The following is a 21,587-nucleotide window of genomic DNA, read 5'->3' as shown; positions in this document are numbered from 1 at the left end:
TTGATCAGCTTGAGGCTATAGTAGAAGACACTTGTCGAAGGTGTCACACAGTGGGACTGAACCCAGAACCATGTGGGTGGGAAGCAAGCTTCTTACCACACAGCTACACTTTTGCCTGTTATATATATAACACTAGTATATATATAACACTAGTAGATCACAACAAATCAATTTTAAGTTGCTGGGTTCATATTCATATAGCATTATGTAAGATTATTCTTAATAATTATTATGTATTTGAATATTGTTCAATAACAGCTGTCTGCAAATGTTTCATTGAGTGAAGTATGATCAAGAACTATTAAATTTTTCAGAATTTACTACCTCAAAGATGTACAATACTTTCCCCCAATCAAATAATTACATTCTGGTGGTAGGGTGGTACTTACAAAGCCGCCCGGAAAATGATAATTAGGATAATGCTCCAGCACACAAGTCCTTGGTTTCAATGGCTGCTGTACATGACTGTGGCTTTGAACTGGTTGGTCACCCTCTCTATTCTCTGGATTTTGCCACATCTGACTATCATCTGTTCCTTAACATGAAAAAAACATTTTGCTGGGGAAAGTGTTGCAGTGATGATGTCATATTTGCTGTTGATGACTTTTTTGACTAACATGATGAAGGCTTCTTTACCAATGGGATCTAAGCACTGCAACACCAATAAAATACTGTAATTTGTTTCTTCTATTTTATTCTTATAAGATAATTTAGGCACTTGACAACAGCAGAACAGGCTTTATTCCATCAATGTCAACATAAACAATGAAAACATTACTCATTAGGGAACAAGAGGAACTAAAACTAAGACAAATATTTTGAAAAATAAATGTAAAGAAAATACTCAATATGTATATTTAAACGTTTATTTTTTAAAAACATTTTATTTTTTTCAGCCAGTAATTGGAATTGTGTATAACCCAATCACAGATGTATTTTTTAAAGCAAGAAAAGGACATGGTGCATTTTGTAATGACAAAAAGATATCAGTGACTGGTTTAGAAGGTATTGAATGGTTATACTGACTATTTTGTTTTTAATATATTCCTTCTTAAAAGAGCAAAAAATTGGCAGAAAGAATAGGGTGTTGGTCAATGAGTTGATCAAGTGTAGAATGTTGACCAAACTGCTTTGCTGTATTTAGTTGTGACCTATGTTTGATTTTGAATTCCACGAGAGTCAATTTAACTTTTTCATCCTTATAAAAATGGAGGTCAATAAAACAGATACCAATCAAGGACCGGGGTTGTTATAATTGGCTCTTCCCTCCCTCAAAATGTGTGACCTTGTACCTGTGTTAGGAATCTATAAATTCTTCCTTAAAGGGCAATGAATTGGCAGAAACAGTTGAATGTCAGACAAATAGTTTTGGGATATTTGGTTACAATCCTTATATATTTTTAGGTTAAATTCACTGGGGCCAACTTTTTATCTTCATTTTTTTTTTAGTCAATAAAATAAGTATCAGTCAGGTACTGAGTTTGGTTAAATCAACTATACCTTCTCCCCCTCATAAAATAATTTTTAACTGTGTACCCAAGATAGAAATCAGTAAATTCTTTTAGAATATGTGTGATGAGAAACTTATTTTACACTTATATGTTTATGACTTTTTCATCATAGCATCCAGTCCACCTTGCAGGGTGGCTGGTGTTAGAAAGGGCATCCAACCATAAAAACCATGCCAAAACAGACACAGAAGTCTGGTGCAGTCTTCTACCTGGCCAGCCCCTGACAAAATGGCCGGCCCATGCTGGCATGGAAAGCGGCTGTTAAACAATGATGATTTTGTTAGAGGAAAGCAGTGAGTGCAGAGTGAAGACAAGCTGCTAATGTGCTAAACTCTTGACTTGCTTTTAATTCCTTGCAATGAGGGATGAGGAAAACAAAATTCATGTCAAATGACATTTGTAGGACTTGTTTAATAGGACATCTGTGCAATAAACAATTGTTATACATCCTGTCTGAAATTCTTGTTTAATTCAAAGGTGTCAATTTATCTAGGACTTATAACTTAGTCTATTTAATCCTTAACTACAATTTTTAAGTAGGATTATATGTTTATAGGGGTGTCATTATGATTTCTTGTAATATAGGACTAATTCTATTTTGGTTACTACTATGGTCACTGTCTCTTTTTTCAGTATTGTAGTGATGGTTAACCATCCTAGTCAATGCCTCTACAGTCATCTTCCTTATTACCATAAGCACAAAAGCCAAAGAATGGCAGAAATGGTAAAGACCAAACTGAATGTTTTATATTATTTGTCAAGGTTAATTTTAACTGAATTCAATAATGTAAATTCCCTTTATATAGTGGGGTTGATTCAAACAACTATTCTTTTTCTATGCAAATTTCCAGCCATTCTTGTGTCAGCATGGTATTACAAAACACCATTGAGTGAAATTTGGTCAATAGAAACTGTATGGAAGAAGCCTATCATTATGTGTGAGTGAGTGAATGCACATGTATTTTAGTCCTCATTAACACCACTTGGACAATGGTGGTATTTGTTTATGATCCCATAAACAAAACACTTCACTTGGCAGTTCCACCTGTAAAGACCATTAGAATAAAGTATCTTATTTGAAAACAAGAACTGGTGCCAGGAAGAATACTGCCTTAAGAAGTCACATCCAACACATGCTAGATTGTAAAAAGTAGATTGGTACAGTCCTCTGACCCATCAGATTACAACGACCCCAGTGCTCAATTGGTACTTATTTTATTGATCCCAAGAGGATGAAAGGGCAAAGTGGACCTTGGCGGAATTTGATAGTTATATTATATAAATGTGTTGAATTTTCTTTCTGTCTTATTTAGAGATAGAGTCAGCCATGTTTATTATGGAATTTGGCTCTAATAGAGAACCAGACAAGATGGCTATCAAGTTTAGGAACCTCTTCAATCTAAACAAAGCAAGTCATGGGTAAGACTTATTTTACTTTAGTTTAACAATGATATTCCATATGAAATTAGTTTTTGTTTAACTGTATCCTTACTGTCTCTCACTCCCCAGAACCTGCAAGAAGCACTTTTTTCTCTCGAACTGCAAATTTCTGGTTTTCTGCTCATGCTTCTACCTGCAAACATTAAACTACAGGTATTCAAGCTGTACATTAAGTACATTAATCTTACTGATCTGAGAAAATCTGCAAAGTTATGAAGTACTGCTCCTCATTAACTTATAAAAATAATTTTTAAAATGCAGGCTATTGTTACTAGGAATTTTTCATCCCATGTGCAACTTGGCCTAGTATACAGGAAAATGTTTCCAGAAGCAAAAAAAATGGGATAGCTTTAAGAACAAAATTTGTCTCACAATCAAAACAATAGAAGTTATAACAAATAGTACAGGTCAGTGGTATTACTTAGTATTTTAATAATTGGATTAAAACCCCTTCAGGAAATCTTTGGAGTCAACTCATAACACTTTTTTTCTCCAAAAATTTCTTGAAGAAGGGGTCCTAATCCTGGATTACTGAAAGACAAGGTAATACCAATGACCTGTATTATTTCTTATAACCTCTGTTGTTCTGGTTTATGGAAAAAAAAATTAAATGCATTTATATATCAGACAATGTTTCATGCAAACTATGTGTGTGTGTGTGTGTGTGTGTGTGTGTGTGTGTGCTTAATTTTAAAGCTAAAAAATGCAAGCTATAAGATATACAACTCAACTTGTATTATTTCTTATAACTTGCAATGTTTTAAGCTTTGCAAAAATTAAAAGCATTTATATATATCATACAATGTTCATGCAATCTATACTACTCAAATGTATATATACAAACACTAATGATGTAACAATGAGGTAGATTTTTTACTTTTTCTGGCTGTGTTATAATACATGTGAGTGAAACGATTAATATGCACCAGCTTATGATAGTATGGTCATATGGAATTTTTATACTAGGATATATGGCAGTGAGGTAGAGTGTTGCAAATTGTAATGCAATATGGTGAGATATATTTCTGTGGGGGGGATGTAATATGATGTTGTATAATATATTGTAAAACCATTCTGCTTTAAGTCCTGGATTGTATATCAGACATTAAAAACTTGTTCATATCATCTGCAACTTGTTAATAAATTCTCTAATGTATATTTGATTCTGAGAAATTCTTAACAATTTTTCTGTGAGTACTGTATTCTGCTTTGTTTTTTCTTTTTCTAAAGCTTGAGAGCATATGGTTCTGCTGCACTAAATATGTGTAATGTTGCTCAAGGAGAAGGAGATGGATATGCAGAACATGGCATCCACTGTTGGGACATTGCTGCTGGGGCTGTTATTGTGAGAGAAGCAGGAGGAGTTGTAATAGATCCTTCTGGTAAGTAAATACTCTCTCTCTCTCTGTATATATATATATAGGAGTGGCTGTGTGGTAAGTAGCTTGCTTACCAACCACATGGTCCCAGGTTCAGTCCCACTGTGTGGCATCTTGGGCAAGTGTCTTCTACTATAGCCTCGGGCCGACCAAAGCCTTGTGAGTGGATTTGGTAGACGGAAACTGAAAGAAGCCCGTCGTATATATATGTATGTGTGTATGTGTTTGTGTGTCTGTGTTTGTCCCCCGCAACATCGCTTGACAACTGATGCTGGTGTGTTTATGTCCCCGTAACTTAGCGGTTCGGCAAAAGAGACAGATAGAATAAGTACCAGGCTTCTAAAGAATAAGTCCTGGGGTCGATTTGCTCGACTAAAGGCGGTGCTCCAGCATGGCCACAGTCAAAAGACTGAAACAAGTAAAAGAGTAAAAGAATATGGGAGAATTTACGAAAAAAACAACAACAGACGAGGACAGGTGGCGTAAACAACAAATGGATGTATTAGTTTAACGCTCAGGAATAGAGAAAGTCTTTAACGTTTCGAGCTACACTCTTCGACTGAAAGGAACACAGAAAGAAATAAGGAGAAAAAATATATATATGTAGTGGTCAGCGATCTATCATATATATATATATATATATATATATATATGTATTGTTCTATTTCGGGGTGGTCATTTTTTTTTTGCCAAATAAACGCACCCACTATATATTTGTTCTTCACTTGTTTATAACTGTTCTTATTCTAACTCATGTCCATTGTTTGGAAATCTTTTGTCACACATCTGTGACCTCTTCAGCAACACTTTCTGTCCACGTGTATGCTCTTGCTCCACTTAGTCCATTCTGTTCTTCTATGATATGTATCCTTATATGTGCATGCGTTTGTGTCTGAATTTGTGTGAGTGTGTCGTTGTTCTTAGTAACTATGTGGACCCTCCCCTCAGCCCCGTCCCCTCCTATGTTGCCGCTGCTGCTACCTTTACCCATATACACACACAAACACACAATAACTTCACAAACAGTCGCAACAATATCAACAACGCAACCAACAATGACCACATCAATAGCGACAACATGATGGTAGCAACGTGGGCAAATATACACAAACACAGAGATACAGGAATAGTACCAAAAGCTGGGGTAAGGGTAGCAGCAGCAGCAATGGGGGGGGGGGAGCTAAGGCATATAAGGATACACATCATAAAAGAACAGAATGGACTAAGTGGAGCAAGATTTCTGGACAATGGACATGAGTTATAATAAGAATTGTAATAAATGAGTGAAGAACAAATATATAGTGTCTGTGTTTATTTAACAAAAAAAACAGACCATCCTTAAATACAACAATATCTGTTTCAACACATGGTTTCACATCAAGAATCTTGCAACACAAATTCATAAACGTGTATATATATATATATATATATATATATATATATATATATATATATATATATATCATATTCATCATCATCGTTTAACATCCATCTTCCATGCATGCATAGGTAGGACACTTGATAGGAGCCAGCCAGGTAGAAAAACTACCTAAAGCTACTGTGTCTATTTTGGCAGGGATTTTACAGCTGGATGCCTTTCCTAACACCAACCACTCTGCAGAGTGGACTCACTGCTTTTTATGTGGCACTAGCATAGGTGAGGTTAGTTTTGGCATGATTTTTACAGCTAGATGCCCTTCCAAATGCCAGCCATGTGACAGTGTGGACTGGATACTTTTAATGTGGCACCAGCACTGCCTTATATAATATATATATTCCTCCTTCATCACCATAGATACCTCACCCTCCTCATGCACTATACCTGCCTCTCTCTTGTCCTTTTCCTGTCTGCTGCATCATTATTACTAATTTGGAGCACTGCATTGAGGGTGTGCACTTCATCATCTCACTTTCTCACTGGGGTAATCATGTATCTCCTATACAACTCAACACTTGTCCCTATCCCTCCATCATATTTTAGCCTCTCAACACCTGGCATATTATTATCTTGCTCAATGCTACATCCCCATTCAATTGTGAGGGTCTTGTGTGTTACTTGGTGACCTCACTAGTGCTGGTGCCTTGAAAAAAAGCACCTGATGCACTCTGTAAAGTGGTTAACATTAGGAAGGACATCCAACTGTAGAAACCATGTCATATTAAACATTGGAGCTTGATGTAGTCCTCTGGCACATTGAATTCTGTTGAACTTCCAACCCAAGCCAGCATAGAAGGTAGATGTTAAACTATGATGATATACCATCGTTAACATCATATCTCATTCTTCTTATATCCAATTTTTCTTTCAACACATTAATATTTTGTCATTCATGCACACTTGTGTTTCACGCCCAATGGAATATGTTAGCTTCATTTCTTTCTAGTTGTCACAATTCAGGACACATGTCTCACTATCATTGTTGTTTATACACAAGCATCATACAATTTACCTTTCATTCTGAGAGCGAAACCTTTTGTTATTAATGGTGGTAAAAGCGATCTGAACTTTCTCTAGCCTGTTCTGCTGGCAACTATACTTTCAGAATATCCTCCTCCACTGCTAATTAGGCCACCTTAACAACAGAAGCTATCAACTACCTGTAGGGATCTTAATGGACATTTGATAAAATCTATTTCCTGTGTGCAGTTACGCTTATTGATCCTGGGCACAAATAGAATTTAATTTTTCTGTTAATCTGCCTGTAATACTTCTAGATGCATTATCAATGTTTTTCTTTTCAGATGGTAGATTGGTAAATTTAATCATCATCTTTTAACATCCATGTTGGCATGGGTTGGACTCTCTCTGTATATACAGTTGCTGCCAGCATGTATGTATATAATTTTATGTGTTGACAGCAGCAACAGAACCCTTCAGCTCTTCTTTCTAGCAGTGTCAGTGTTCTAACACCTTCAGTTATATTTAATGACATTTATTGTTTTCCTTTTTTGGTGAAACTCTGCTAACTAGCTGCCTCCGGGGCCATTGCCAGTACCGCCTGACTGGCCTTCGTAGGATTTTCGAGCAAGATTGTTGCCAGTGCCCCTGGACTGGCTCTTGTGCAGGTGGCACATAAAATACACCATTTTAAGTGTGGCCGTTGCCAGTACCGCATGACTGGCCTTCGTGCGGGTGACACGTAAAAGCACCCTCTACACTCTCGGAGTGGTTGGCATTAGGAAGGGCATCCAGCTGTAGAAATTCTGCCAAATCAGATTGGAGCCTGGTGTAGCCATCCGGTTTCACCAGTCCTCAGTCAAATCATCCAACCCATGCTAGCATGGAAAGCGGACGTTAAACGATGAACAATGATGATATATATATATATATATATATATACATACACATATATATATAAATAAAAGCAGGGTGCTTTAAAGTTCCTGGCTTTAAGGGTATTGGAACTCGGAGGCCTGACTTTCCGAGTTCTTTTACAGGTTTTAGAAAAATTGAAGGACCACTGCAATAAGTGTGTGAATCTGAGAAAGAAGTATGTTGAGTAAAATCATAATTAACTGAGCCTCCTGTACTTTCTTTTACCCAAAGCCAGGAACTTTTCAGCATCTCCTTGTATATATATATACACATGCACACACATACGCACACACACAAATCTAATCTGATCTGATGCAATATTTAATTTTTTTTTTTCAGGTGATAAATTTGATGTAATGAGCCGAAAGGTTTTAGCAGCAGCAAGTATGCCACTAGCATTAAAGATGTCTGCTGTGTTGGAAGATCCTGGATTTGAAAGAGACTAACAACAGTAAAATGAATAGGGACACATTACAGTTACTCTGCTCTTTGTTGTTGATGTTGTGAAGGCTAGACCTTACTGCCATTAGCCATTAAGTTTCAGTAGAGTTGATAGTGATCCTCTGATGGCTTCTTCTGGTCAAAATAGAAAGATGTGAATAGTTCTGAAAAGAATTAATGAGTGCAGAGTTCAGTAATTATTTTAGCAAACATCTCTTGCTTTTAATTTTGTCATGATTCACTAAAACAAAATCTACCAATGATCTATAACTGATTTTCAAAATTAAATCTATGTTTCATCTTCAATCAAACTTGTGTCATTATTCAAATTGTTTCGCTATTTTCATCATCATCATCATCATCATCATTGTTTAACATCCGCCTTCCATGCTGATATTGGTTGGATGGTTTGACAGTTGTCAGCCAGGTAGAAGACTATACCAAGCTACTGTATCTGTTTTAGCATGAAAAGTAGAGTGCAAATAAACTGAGACAACAACAGAAAAGATACACATTATGTCAACAGATGATGAATACGGTGTGAAAAAGTGCTGATAATATAAAGTACTTTGATTGAAGGAAGACAAGAAGTTACAAGGTCCTATCTCAGGATCTGTGTCTACATCTTATTGATGAGATAACAAAGAACTGTGGCAAGAGGCAAATGACTAAACAGTAGATCCATCTAACCCATGCCAAAGAAGATAAACAGATGTTATAACTGTTTCTAGGGGAAACACAAGGTTTGAAATTTGGGGGAAGGGGTCAATACCATCAACCCAAGTATTCAACTGGTACTTTATTTTATTGACTCTAAAATGGATGAAAGGCAAATTTTACCAACCCTAGTGAGACATGAACTCAGAACATAATGAGCTGGAAGAAACTATAAAACATTCATTCTGATGTTGCAATGTTTCTGCCAGCTCATTGCTTTAGAGCAGATGTTAAAATAATAATAACAGCAATGATGGTGATGTTGGCAGAGGCAGCAGCATTCATTTCACGACACTAGAAACATTTTGTTCATTTACTAATCATAGAATCATCAGTACTGTATCTTTCAGTAAAGTACACAGCTCAAAATATGAAATGTTTATAATCAGAGCTGAGTTATTAACTTTGATGAAACAACTTTTATGATTATTAACCTCATCAATGATTTGTAAAACATTAGTTTGACCTAGTCTGATATCTGGTCATCATTCAGCACCATATTTATTATGTACATATGCTATGGCAAGTATTTGTATGTGGACCATGATGTAGTGGAGAAGAGAATTGAAAGCTTGAGTCAAATACATGTTCATGCCTGAACACTCATACAAAGACATAACAAATATAGCTCCTAAAGAAATAAATCCATTTGAAATGAAGTACTGTACAAAATACATAAAGTTAACACTTTAAAATGTTATTCCATCAGAAAATACATCTCTGCTTACCTTACTTGACTCATTATTTTACATTTGGATAATCAACATTATGAGGGACAGCCAACAGTAAAAATAATTGCTTCAACAAGCAGCAATCATCATCATTTAACATTCACTTTTCCATGCTTGCATGGGTCAAATAGAGCTTATTTGAGGCAGATCTTTCTATGGCTGGATGCCCTTCTTGTAGCCAAACCACACCTGTTTCTAAGCAAAGTAATATTTCTCCTCACTAGACATGCTCTTGCAGAGTATTGGAAATAACACTGCTTGTATGACAGTTACACTCACAACTATCACATGATGTCAAGGCACACATACATGACTGGCATCTTTTAATTTCTCTCTATCAAATCCACTCACAAGGCTTTGGTTGGCCTGGAGCTATAGCAGAAGGCACTTGCCCAAGGTGCCATGTAGTAGAACTGAACCCAATGTGCTTAGAAAGCAAACGTCTTACCACACAGCCATGTAAAAGAAATATACTAAATCAGTGAAATGAGAACTTTATTTACTCAGATTGAACATGATTTTCTTAGATTTTTCCACTTCCTTTTTTCCTTTCATTGAACCAAATGAAGAGAAATTCACCAAAAAGAAAAAAAAAACAGTCCTGTATGAGTTAAGACACTTAATTACAGTGTGAACTTTTACCTGCAACATCTCACAGCTTGCATTTAGATGAATTTACAAAAGTAAACTCTCTAAATATTAGTGATGGCATTTGAAACACTTGTAGTCCCACAGGAAACAACTGATGTTCCCATGTCAGCTGGCAAGAAAGGGTATTTATCATGTCAACAGAAACCACTGTTTAGCATGACAATTGGCAAGAACTGGTATTTACAGTAGCAACAAACAAAAACAAATAATTTACAGAATTATATTACAGGAATTGTTAAGAATGTTGATCAGGAGTAACTGATGTTCGCAGTGACTCTAGAGGAGATGTAGTTCTATCAGCTTAAATAATTTGATATTAATAATGACAGGACTCTGAATGTTACACTGTCAACTGCCTTTGCAGTATCAAAGAATTACATTATGATTAACAGTGATGATTAGTACTCAAGTTAATAGGTAAACATCACTGAAGTTTGAGAATAAAACTATAACAAAATTACCTCTTGGCAACAATGATGTATTATCAGGATAGTGATGCTACAAACTTGAGTAATTCATTCTTTATAGTATTTTCACAGGCTTTACATACTGTATAGTGGACTTGGGATTTTTTAATCATTTCGCAGACTTTTGAATGAGGCTTAGGGCTGGGTTGTAATTCCTTAAATATTTCTATCATGTCTGTTAATGGCAGTTCTTTAAAGTGTTGGCGATCTTGAAGAATAGTGGGCAGTATTGTGTCACCAGATTTCATATAATGGGCTGTTGAAGCAATAATCATCGGCTCTTTACTATTGGTGGACTTTTGGTATCGGTCAGCAACAACCTTCGCTACTGCTGTGTGAGTATCAAGAAGATATCCTGAAAAGAAAAAAAAAGTACAAAATACTTTTATCTAACTTTTCACATCATAATTTGTAACTACTGTTCATTAAATAAATCTTAAATGTATTATTAAATTTAATAACTTATGATACAAAACTAGCGAGAAAGAGGAGGAGAGAGAGAGAGAGAGAGAGAGAGAGAGAGAGAGTTTAGCAGGGTCAGTAGTTCAAAGGTAGTAGAGCTAGATTTATTACTTTGGTGTTCTGGTATTCAGCTGTCTGCAAGTCTTTGCTTTACCAAACACTATAACTGACACAAGAGCCAGGACTTGAACTTAATTTACACAAAAACTAGGTTAACCTAGTGGCAAAATCATACTGGTATCCTACAACAAAATGAATTTACTTATTTTTTCCTCATCTCCTATTGACTATATACGAAGCTTAATGAAAATATTTTGATGCATGATTCATTCATCATTATCTTCATCATCAATTAACATCTATATTCCATGTTGTAATAAATTTGTCAGGATCCAACAAGTCAGAGAACTACATCATACTCCAATATCTATTCTGGCATGGTTTCTATAGCTAGGTGTCCTTCCTGATGCCAACAACTTTACAGAGTGTACTAGGTAGTCTTTGTGTCACTGGCACTAGTGAGGTTGTCATGTTGCTTACAATAAAAAAAACCCTTGATTGAGTAGGGTGTATTACTGAGGGAAATGGTTTATGCCAGTTGTTGAGAGGCAAGCATATGATAGAAAGCTAGGAATAGGTGTCTTGCTGTAGAGGAGATATATGCTTACCCCTGGCTGGTTAAGGACGTTTCTCTCCACTACAATTCTTTAAGACTCAGCATTTAGCAAAATATAGTGTCCTTCTAATATATTAACTTTTCCTATTCTCCAGGAATTAAAAAAAGTCAAGTAGCACAAAACTGAATTTACTTTATTCTAACAGTGTTACTAAAATTGGTAAGCAGCAGAAGTAGCATCTCAGTTACTAGAAATGGTAAGCACAGCTGAACAGAAACAGATTTAGCCACCCAATAATAATAGGAGTTATTCACTGCACAGCAGTCACACTGCATTTTCAATTTAATGTATTTAATCAATGATTTCACTCAAGGTCATCAGTCTCACATGAGAGACTCCCATATCTGTAACAAACTAGCAAACTATGAATCAAGCCTAATGAAGGAGCCCCTCTGTGGTGACACAAGGACTGCTAAAAATAACAGTAATATTTCCATCAAACCACAGATTGCCATATTAAAAGAGCACAGATAATGTAATCTGCAGTGTATTATACCTGATAAATACAGGATGTTCTTTACTTGAATATGTTTAACCCTAGGTTTGTTTGATCAGGGTTTGGCTGCGGCAAAACAACCATTGCTACAACCGATCAATTTACAGATAATTTGTGTTACTTTGGTTGAATCTTTCTGAGTTTTTTTTAACCATTCCTCTGTCAGTTTTTCGTGAGTTTTTCAATGCCTTATACTGGATAACCATAGTGCAAGTAAAGGGATATGAACAAAGCCATTGCAACTTTTCATCTAATATGATAAAACTAAAAGCTTTCAAGACTTGAGAAATGATAGTACTAAAGTTTAGAAAAATTAGTTTATGATTGTCATTTACCAGATGTTTTATATGTTGTCAGAATGGCATCCAAGCAATCTTCTTCTGAGCACCAATCAGCATACATGTCAGACCGAATTCTATTCAAAATCTACAAATATGAAAAAAAGCATAAATAAAAAGTGACTGATAATGATTTTTAAGAAATGGGTTTGGAGGAAGGAAACCCCATTGTCAATAATATGTGATGAAAGAAGGAGCCCCACAAAAATAGCCTGGTGAAAATGTTTAAAAATAATGAAATAATTATCTCCATAAATATTTCTTTTTACAGATGTATGAGACTTATATTAGAAGGGCATATAGTCATTGCATTGATCCCAACAGTTTGCTGATAGCTATTTTAGTAAACCCTAGAGCAATGATTCCCAACATGGGCATATGCCCCACCAGTGGGACCTAGTAAAATTGTGGCAGAGCATGAGATCCAACATCCTTTCTGTTTTTTTTTAGTGGGACATGGAATTGTGAAAATCTTTTTTCCACAACAAACATACTACACCTATACTTAGCCAAGCCAAACATACTCTGTCAAGATTGTTTGCTACATTATTTACGTTGTCCTCATTTTGTTTATTGTTAACACAATGTTTTGTCGTCATCAGGTGTCTTGGGGAAATTTCAAACCTGGGTTCTCATTTCTAAGGTATTTTTTGATGCTATTGTTATTATTATTATTCAGGTCACTGCCTGGAATCAAACTCGGAATCTTGGGGTTAGTAGCCCGCACTTTTAACCACTATGCCATATACCCGTGGGCAATTATGGAGTGAATTTTAGGGCTTATAAATCTAATATTTTCCTATCCTTCCTTAATGCCGGCTCCCATGTGCTACTCATATCTGCATTCGGTCTGCTTAGGAGGTTGTTGTGTCCTAGCATATGTGCTGCTTCTTTTAGTTTTTGTATTTTCCAGTGGTGTTCTCTGTCTATTATTTTAACTTTATCCCACAGGGGGAGGTGGTCTCCATTTTCCCATACATGATCAGCTATACCCGATTTATCAATATCTCCTCATGTCACAGCTTTGCGATGTTTGTCTACCCTTATTTTGAGGGGGGTGGCATGTTTCGCCTTTGTATAACCTACCATAGCTGCATGGGATGGAGTACACGCAGTCTTTGGTCGTATTCTCTTCTATTGGTAGTTTTACTCGAAGGCGATATTTGCAAAGTGTTGTATTACTCTTGAATACTGTCCTGATGTCATATGGTTTGACAGAAACTGATAAAATCAGAGGCAGCACCAGACTCCATTGTTATAAAAAATTATAATGATACAGTATGTGATGAACACATTGTTTGGATGGATACATGAGGTGAAAGAAAAAAAAAAGTAATGAATAACATTAACAAGGAAAATGATTTATGCAAGGTGTAGAATTTAATGAGGTTTTTCAACAATCGAACAGAAGATATATTAGCAATGTTTGAAACAAATGCTTTAACTTACTTGATTATTAACTTGAAAACAGCCATGATCTTTTAAAGATTTATTATACTGTTTCACAAGGTGAGTTGAGTTGCCGGAGATATGGTAAAGATATCTTTCAAGATTCGATGGTATTAGAATATCAATAGAGGGAGAGATGGTATGTAATAAGCTACGTCCATGCAAGAAATAACAGCCAGTCTTCATGAAATCAGTAATAATGTTATTTTCATTGTTTGCACAAATGATTTTCTGAAAAGGAATACCCATTTTCTGGGTGGAATAAAAGAAAGTATTTTACAATCTAAAATATTCATACTTACATATAAATTACGTATGGGAAACAAATTAAAATAATTATGGGAAATATTTAAACTAGATACAGAAAACATAAATTAAGTATAGTAAGAATAATTGAATATGATGAACATATTAAATACAGAAAAAATAAATTAAATACAGTAAACACATAAATAAACTAAACAAATTCTGAAAAAAAATGTATGCATTCAATAAAGAAAACATAAATTAAATATTGGCTTCAAATTTTAGCACAAGACCAGCAACTTTGGGGGAGGGAGGAAGTTGATTGCATCAACTCCAGTGTTCAACTGATACTTATTCTATCAACCATGAAAGGATGAAAGGCAAAGTAGAGAGAACATAAAGACGGATGAAATGCTGCCAAGCATTTTGTCTGGAGTGCTAACAATTCCACCAGCTTGCCACCTTACATAAATTAAAGATTGCAAATATATGAATTAAATATGAGGAATATGGCAAGCAGTCAAATATAATAAACATAAATTAATGTGGAAAATATAAATTAAATAAATAAGAAAATAAATCAATTCAGAAAACATAGACATTAAATATGTGAATATTTGGTGGACGAATAATAAAAAAGCATTAAAATTTAGATGAGAATACATTAAAAAAAGATAAATGCATTTTTATATTTTGCATATTGAAGTGGGATTCCTCTGAAGAATCTCTGGAGTAACATTACTTAACAGGTTGCATAGCATGGACATCAGATACTCTCTCCTGGTTGAGCTGCTATTTCTCTACATTGAGAGGTCACAGCTTCAGTACTATGGACATGTGGTTAGAATGTCACAGGAAAGACTTGCAAAATGGATTTTTTCAAGTTGAGCCAACTGGCAGGAGACCAAGAATGGAATGGTTGGATAATATCCATAGTTTCATTTGGTTGTGCTTGGGAATGCAGTTGGAAAGTCTAATGACAGTTGTTTCTGATAGACCTCTATGGAGAAGGTGCTTGCAGACTCTACATCCATGATTCTCCCAGGAATAGTGGCAGAGAAGATGGATGGATGAAATATATCATGGTTATTAATTCATCTTTTGATCAAGATGCTTAATATTCTGCAAGGAAGGAGTGAAGTCAATAGAGTCAATCCCAAAATATCACTGGCATTTATTTGTTGACTTCCTAGATTAGGGGAGAGACAAAATCAAATTGCACAGTCCCACAAGATTAGTGACTAGGATTAGAATAGATGAAACTAAGTACTGTAATCCATCTCCTGGCTTAACATCACCACCAGCACTTTGAGGGCCTTTAGCAAAGTCCCCTCTGTTACAAACTACGTTCCTGGTTTGAAGGTACATTCCTCTCACCCATCAATCTTGGAGGCCCTGTAACAGATCATGGGCACTGCTTTCTCTCCTGACTAAAAGATAAAGATAGAAAAAGCTGTAGTTACATTGACTTAGATGTTTCTACAGCTTTATCTTATATATCTGCTTTAAAACTAATAACTATTTACCTATTTAAATAGTTAATAGTTTTAACAGCTCTAACTGTATTTATGCTTTAAAAATATTATTTTACTTGGCAAAGATGAAAATAATAAAAATAAATACTTTTAAATACAAACTAGAAAAATCACAAACTTCTTCAGAAAAATATATTTAGAATCAAGTTATTTTAAATGCTGATATAATATTTATGAGTCTTTCTAATGAGAAAGAATATAGATAACTGAACCAGACAACCAGCTGAGAATTTAGCTGTTTGTCTGTTTGTCTGCAATTAATGATACTACATATTATCTATAACTAGGCAGGGTACCTATTCAACTGAATCTACCAACCATGGATTGGTTAGCTCACCACTGTAAACAGCAACACTGTAGAATAGATGAATCTTTCTTTAGCATGTACTGGTGAGTTTAATTCATCCTTTGACAGAACAACTACTTTCAATTAATCGACATCCTAACACACACACACACACGTGTACATATATACACAATAGGCTTCTTTAAGAAGACCCTTAACCAAGGTGTCACGTAGAGGGATTTAACCTGAAACTATGTGGTGGGGAAGCCAGCTTCTTACCACACACTCATGCCTGTGCCTAGACAAGATGTTTTCTCACTCATTCTAAGTTACAAAAATAAGAGATAAGCAGGCACCCAATAAATCTTTGTGATTCAGAGAAACGATTAGCAAGATTAACCCTTTTGAGACTAACCATCTTGAAACTACTCCTAGATCTATGATACAAATTTCTTGTCTTAAAATAATCTAAATTAAAACCTTCCAGCAAAATCTCATGTTAACTTATGTTCTAAACATTAGCTTAATAAAACCAACTTTAATGAATTTTTCATTTAAAATATGATTTGAACGAAGTTTTAGGTTAAAATAATAAAGATAGAAGTAGCACATATCTAAACGATGCAATAGTTCAAACTAGAAGATTTTAGACTAAAACGTTTATTTAAAAGAAGTCTCGTGAAAATATTGCGTAAAGAAAAGGAAGAGAATAAATCGATATAAAAATATGAATGAAAATTTTATTATGAATGAAAGATTAAAGTTTATATAAGTCATAATAAAACAATTAATGATATTGTATAATCAAAGAAATTAAATAAAAAGACTAGTTATTTATCCCATAAAATAAAAAGAAATATTAAACAGTATTAATGGAAAAAATTCAACCCTAATCTAATCAAAGTCGTAGTTTAGGCTAAGATGATACACTTATTACTAATTAATTTAGTGTTAAAAAAGGTATCGACTAAAATTATCATTAAAAATCAATTGAATAGTATAAAAATACATATTTTTTTCAAACAATGATATCAAGTCATTTAACAAAGTTAAAAACGATACTTATCACTACGCTGCTGAGCAGAGGCCAAAAACTATAGGTCAATCTCTCTGACTTCACATATCAGTAAAATCATGGAGTGAATCATCAGAAAGAAGTTGCTAATGTTCCTAAAAGAAAATGACCTACTAAACAATACACAGCATGGCTTCCGTCCAAGAAGAAGCTGCCTTACATAACTCCTACAGCACTATGACTAGGTTTTGAAACAGCTGCTTGACAATTTAAATGTCAGCATGGTATACCTTCACTTTGCAAAAGCATTTGATAAGGTAGATCATGGCATGATATGTCATAAGCTATGGGACCTTGGCATTGCTGGTAAACTGGGAGAGTGGCTGCATGACTTCCTTAAAGACAGAAGTTAAGTAGTTGCAGCCAATGGTGCTCTTTCTGAGGAAACTCAAATCTCAAGTGGTGTCCTCCAGAGAACTGTTCTGGGACCATTACTGTTCCCAATAGCCCTCTTAGACATGCTCATGGTCACTCGGACAGCCACTGTCACTAGCTATGCTAATGATACAGAATTATCACAGGCAATAAAAAAATGAAGATGATGTTGCAAGCTTACAGTGAGACCTGAATTCAATAGATAAGTGAGCCAAAATAAACAGCATACAGTTTGATGCTGGAAAATTTCAAGCAATGCACTATCAACTCATGAATGTACTACAGCCTGCATATACAGGACCCAAAGGCACTACAATCCCAGAGTCACAGGCAGTGAAAGATTTGGGGATCAGTATGTGCAATGACGCATCATTTTATATGCACATTGCCAAGATGGGAGCAAAGTGCAGACAGCTGGTAGGATGGATACTGAGGACCTTCAAGACAAGAAACCAAGAAGCTATGTTGACCCTGTGGAAAACTTTTGTTCTCAGTCACCTGGACTACAACTCCCAGTTATGGTCATCACATAGTACCAGACTAACAGCGGAGCTTGAGGCAGTCCAATGCCATTGCACTAAAAAGACTGAAACAGTGCAGCGGATGAGCTACAGGGATAGACCGAGAAAACTGCAACTTTACTCTCTGGAGCGAAGGCATGAGAGGTATGCAATAATATACATATGGAAAACTCAAGAGGGGCTAGTACCTAATTTCGGCCTTAAGTGTTATACAAATGCCAGAACTGGCTGCTATTGTATTGTACCAATGGTACCATCCACTCCATCTAAATTCAGGACCAGGTACTGCAATAGTCTAGGGTTCAAAGGCCCACAGCTCTTCAATGCTCTGCCACAAAAATTAAGAAATCTGCATAAGTGGAAGTAGATGTCTTCAAAAAGGAACTAGACATCTTCCTCTCTACAATACTGGATAACCAACAGCCCAACATGAGGTACAGACGAGGGCAGTGAAATCAAACTCCTTTATACACTAAATGGGCCAACAGCTGGGGCAAAGACACATACAGGAGTGGTGATGTGAAACATCCCAGACTGAGGAAATCAAAAAGACCGTAGTGGTGTTCCAGCATGACCGCAGCTGTATGGCTGAAAAGAATGAATACATGCATGCATGCATGCATACATGCATACATACATACATATGCAAGACTTTTCTCAAGTTTCAAATGTGAATTTGTCTGTGTTAACTACATCCCAAAGATGGAACCTTGTATCTTTGTTAGAAACTGGCTCCCACCTCAGTGGGAGATTTATAACTATTAAAAAATAGAAGAGACATACATACATACACATATACAGTTTTTAAACATAGCATGTACATTAAGAGATGTTGTTACCTTTCAATGATGTATTTACATTAAGCATGACACTTAGATGATTATTGTATATATGTTTATATATGCTTTTACCTTAGAGTAATATGCTGCCAACACATTCCCAAAGTTTCCGGTTGGAATACAAATGTTAACAGGATCACCAAAGCAAATAACACCTGTTTTAACCATGTTCAAATAAGCTGCAGTATGGTGTACCACTTGTGGTAGAAGCCTTCCCCAGTTGATGGAATTGGCTGCACTGGAAAAGAAACAAATCATTGTTTACCAATGACATCTGGTTGTGAATAAGTAATAGACAAAATGTTTTTTTTTCTTTTTCTTTATACTGATTTCAAATTTTGGGACAAGGCTAGCAATTTCGGGGAAAGGGATAAGTCAATTACATCGAACCCAGTCTTCAACTGGTACTTATTTTATTGACCCTGAAAGGATAAAAGACAAAGTTGACCCCAGCAGAATTTGAACTCAGAATGTAAGCACTGGTGAAAATGCTTCTAAGCATTTTTGTCCAGCTTGCTAATGATTCTGCTTTTGAGAAGGGTTCAAGAAAAAAAAAAATGGACTGCATTATACTCCAGTATCTGCTTTGTATATTCTAATTTCATTTTTAAATCAATTTGTGAACTTGTGTCTGAATAAGAAGTCCATCTTTAATCTAGTTTAAACTAAATGAAATAAAATCTATGTGCATTACACTAACCTGAGAGATAAATTATATTTTGATTCAAGAAAATCCTTTAATTCTTTGTCTTGAAAAATATTCTTTACTGTCTTCTGGCAGAAGTCAAAATCTCCATCAACTTCTGAAATGAGAAATAATTTATAAAATATGTTTCATTTCCACTCACAGTAAAGAAGCATTTTTCTCTATTTTAGAGAATCACACTAAAACACAGTAATGAACATATTTATTGACTGAATATGAAGATAAATAACAAATATACCATAATTACTGACCAATTAGAGAAATTCCTCAATAAAAGTGGAATGTAGATGTTGCAAAGACATCTTTAAAAGACTGTTTCGATATGTTTTTTTTTTCTTTTACTTGTTTCAGTCATTTGACTGCAGTCATGCTGGAGCATCACCTTTAGTTGAACAATTCGACCCAAGACTTATTCTTTGTAAGCCTAGTACTTATTCTATCGATCTCTTTTGCCAAACTGTTAAGTTACAGGAACATAAACACACAAACATAGGTTGTCAAGCGATGGTGGGTGGACACAAACATATACATATATGACAGGCTTCTTTCAGTTTCTGTCTACCAGATCCACACACAAGGCTTTGGTTGACCCAAGGCTATAGTAGAAGACACTTGCCTAAGGTGCCATGCAGTGGGACTGAACCCAGAACCATGTGGTTGGGAAGTAAGCTTCTTACCACACAGTCACACCTAGATGTGTTTAAATTTCTGAAATAAATTATTGAGATAATAATTTAAATTTTCTGAAGAGTTAACCTTACATTTTCTCTTTAACCAGGTTTTAATAAGCTCATTCTTGAGACTTTCAATACTAAAATTCTTTATAAAAAATAATGCCTAGAATTTAAATCTAACACATAGAAAATATATATATAAGCAGGAATTAGACTCATAACTTGAAATTGGAATAATTGAAGAAAATATAGTGAAAATATACAGAGAGCCCAAGACTGAGGTGGCTGGATAATATTCATAGTCCCAGTTGGTCATGCTTGGGAATGTATCAGAAAGTGTAATGACATTTGCAACTGATAGGACTTTATTGAGGATTCTACCCCAACAGCCCTTTGAGGAACAGTGTGTGGAGATGATGAGTGGAATATTTAAATAATCTGGTGTTGAATTGGCAGTCATTACAGCACTGTATAGAATACCTCGTAGTTTTTCTTCTGACACTTGGTATTTCGAGATCAAATCTCACTGAAGTCATCTTTGCTTTTTATCCATTTAGAGTCAATAGAAAAGTTACCAATCCAAGGCAATGGACTGACAGAACTTTAAGAATGTTGGACCACATGCTTTGTGATATTAGTTCTGGCTGTCTTAGTTCTGAGTCAAATTCTGTGTAGATGCCCTAAAAAACATACTCACCAATCTCCATGTCTAGAGTGGTCAGTAGAGCAAATCCCCGAAGCAAATGCCAGTATCAAATAAACAGTACTAGGTTGAGTTAAGAGAGGGATTCCTCCCTGTACAGTGATATATATATACCCTTGTAAAACAAGTTTTGGGCAGTCATTCAATGATCAAAGACATATAGAAATAACTTAATAACCTAATTCAACTTGGATTGAAGTTGGAAAATTCGAACTTACACTCATAGTGAAATTAATTTGAAGGCTAATCTTTAGTATCGAATAACCATAGCCAAAACATCCATCATGTAGAACATAACACATGTTTATTTTATTCCGAAACTGCTTTCAGTAGCTCAGACACCTTTGTTAAAGAGTTTTCTTCCTGGTTTTCTTTTATTTTTTATAGCCAAGTTATTAACTTTCCAATATTCTGCAAAAAACATACCTCGATTAAGGGGAAATATGATCTTGCTTGGAAACAGGTGAGGGCACCCAGCTGTAAGAAAATCTACTTCAATAAATTCTATCCAACATATGGAAAAGTGGACGGCTGTGTGGTAAGTAGCTTGCT

General features: G+C 35.3%; 2 protein-coding genes across 12 annotated transcripts in view; one reads left to right on the top strand and one right to left on the bottom strand.

Annotated features, from left to right (window-relative positions):
• LOC106879894 (inositol monophosphatase 1) overlaps positions 1 to 8,393 on the top strand; it is a 35,465-nt gene extending 27,072 nt beyond the window's left edge. For all 9 annotated transcript variants that reach the window (XM_014929637.3, XM_014929634.3, XM_089349048.1 and 6 more), the window contains 4 exons: positions 897 to 1,005; positions 2,825 to 2,930; positions 4,182 to 4,333; positions 7,986 to 8,393. In XM_014929637.3, coding sequence (XP_014785123.1) covers positions 897 to 1,005; positions 2,825 to 2,930; positions 4,182 to 4,333; positions 7,986 to 8,092 — 474 coding nt within the window. In that variant the 3' untranslated portion in view covers positions 8,093 to 8,393. The remainder of the gene's footprint in view (positions 1 to 896; positions 1,006 to 2,824; positions 2,931 to 4,181; positions 4,334 to 7,985) is intronic.
• A 1,620-nt stretch (positions 8,394 to 10,013) lies between these two features.
• LOC106879896 (threonine synthase-like 1) overlaps positions 10,014 to 21,587 on the bottom strand; it is a 97,633-nt gene continuing 86,059 nt past the window's right edge. For all 3 annotated transcript variants that reach the window (XM_014929641.3, XM_052966431.2, XM_014929640.3), the window contains exons 7-11: positions 19,653 to 19,755; positions 19,025 to 19,190; positions 14,076 to 14,327; positions 12,624 to 12,714; positions 10,014 to 11,008 (exon numbers count right to left, since the gene is read on the bottom strand). In XM_014929641.3, coding sequence (XP_014785127.1) covers positions 10,671 to 11,008; positions 12,624 to 12,714; positions 14,076 to 14,327; positions 19,025 to 19,190; positions 19,653 to 19,755 — 950 coding nt within the window. In that variant the 3' untranslated portion in view covers positions 10,014 to 10,670. The remainder of the gene's footprint in view (positions 11,009 to 12,623; positions 12,715 to 14,075; positions 14,328 to 19,024; positions 19,191 to 19,652; positions 19,756 to 21,587) is intronic.

The sequence above is a fragment of the Octopus bimaculoides genome, chromosome 3 (genome assembly GCF_046866305.1).
Source record: "Octopus bimaculoides isolate indiv1 chromosome 3, ASM4686630v1, whole genome shotgun sequence".
NCBI lineage: Eukaryota > Metazoa > Mollusca > Cephalopoda > Octopoda > Octopodidae > Octopus > Octopus bimaculoides.
The sequence above is the reverse complement of the archived record's forward strand: the minus strand, read 5'-3'. Positions and strand labels throughout refer to the sequence as shown.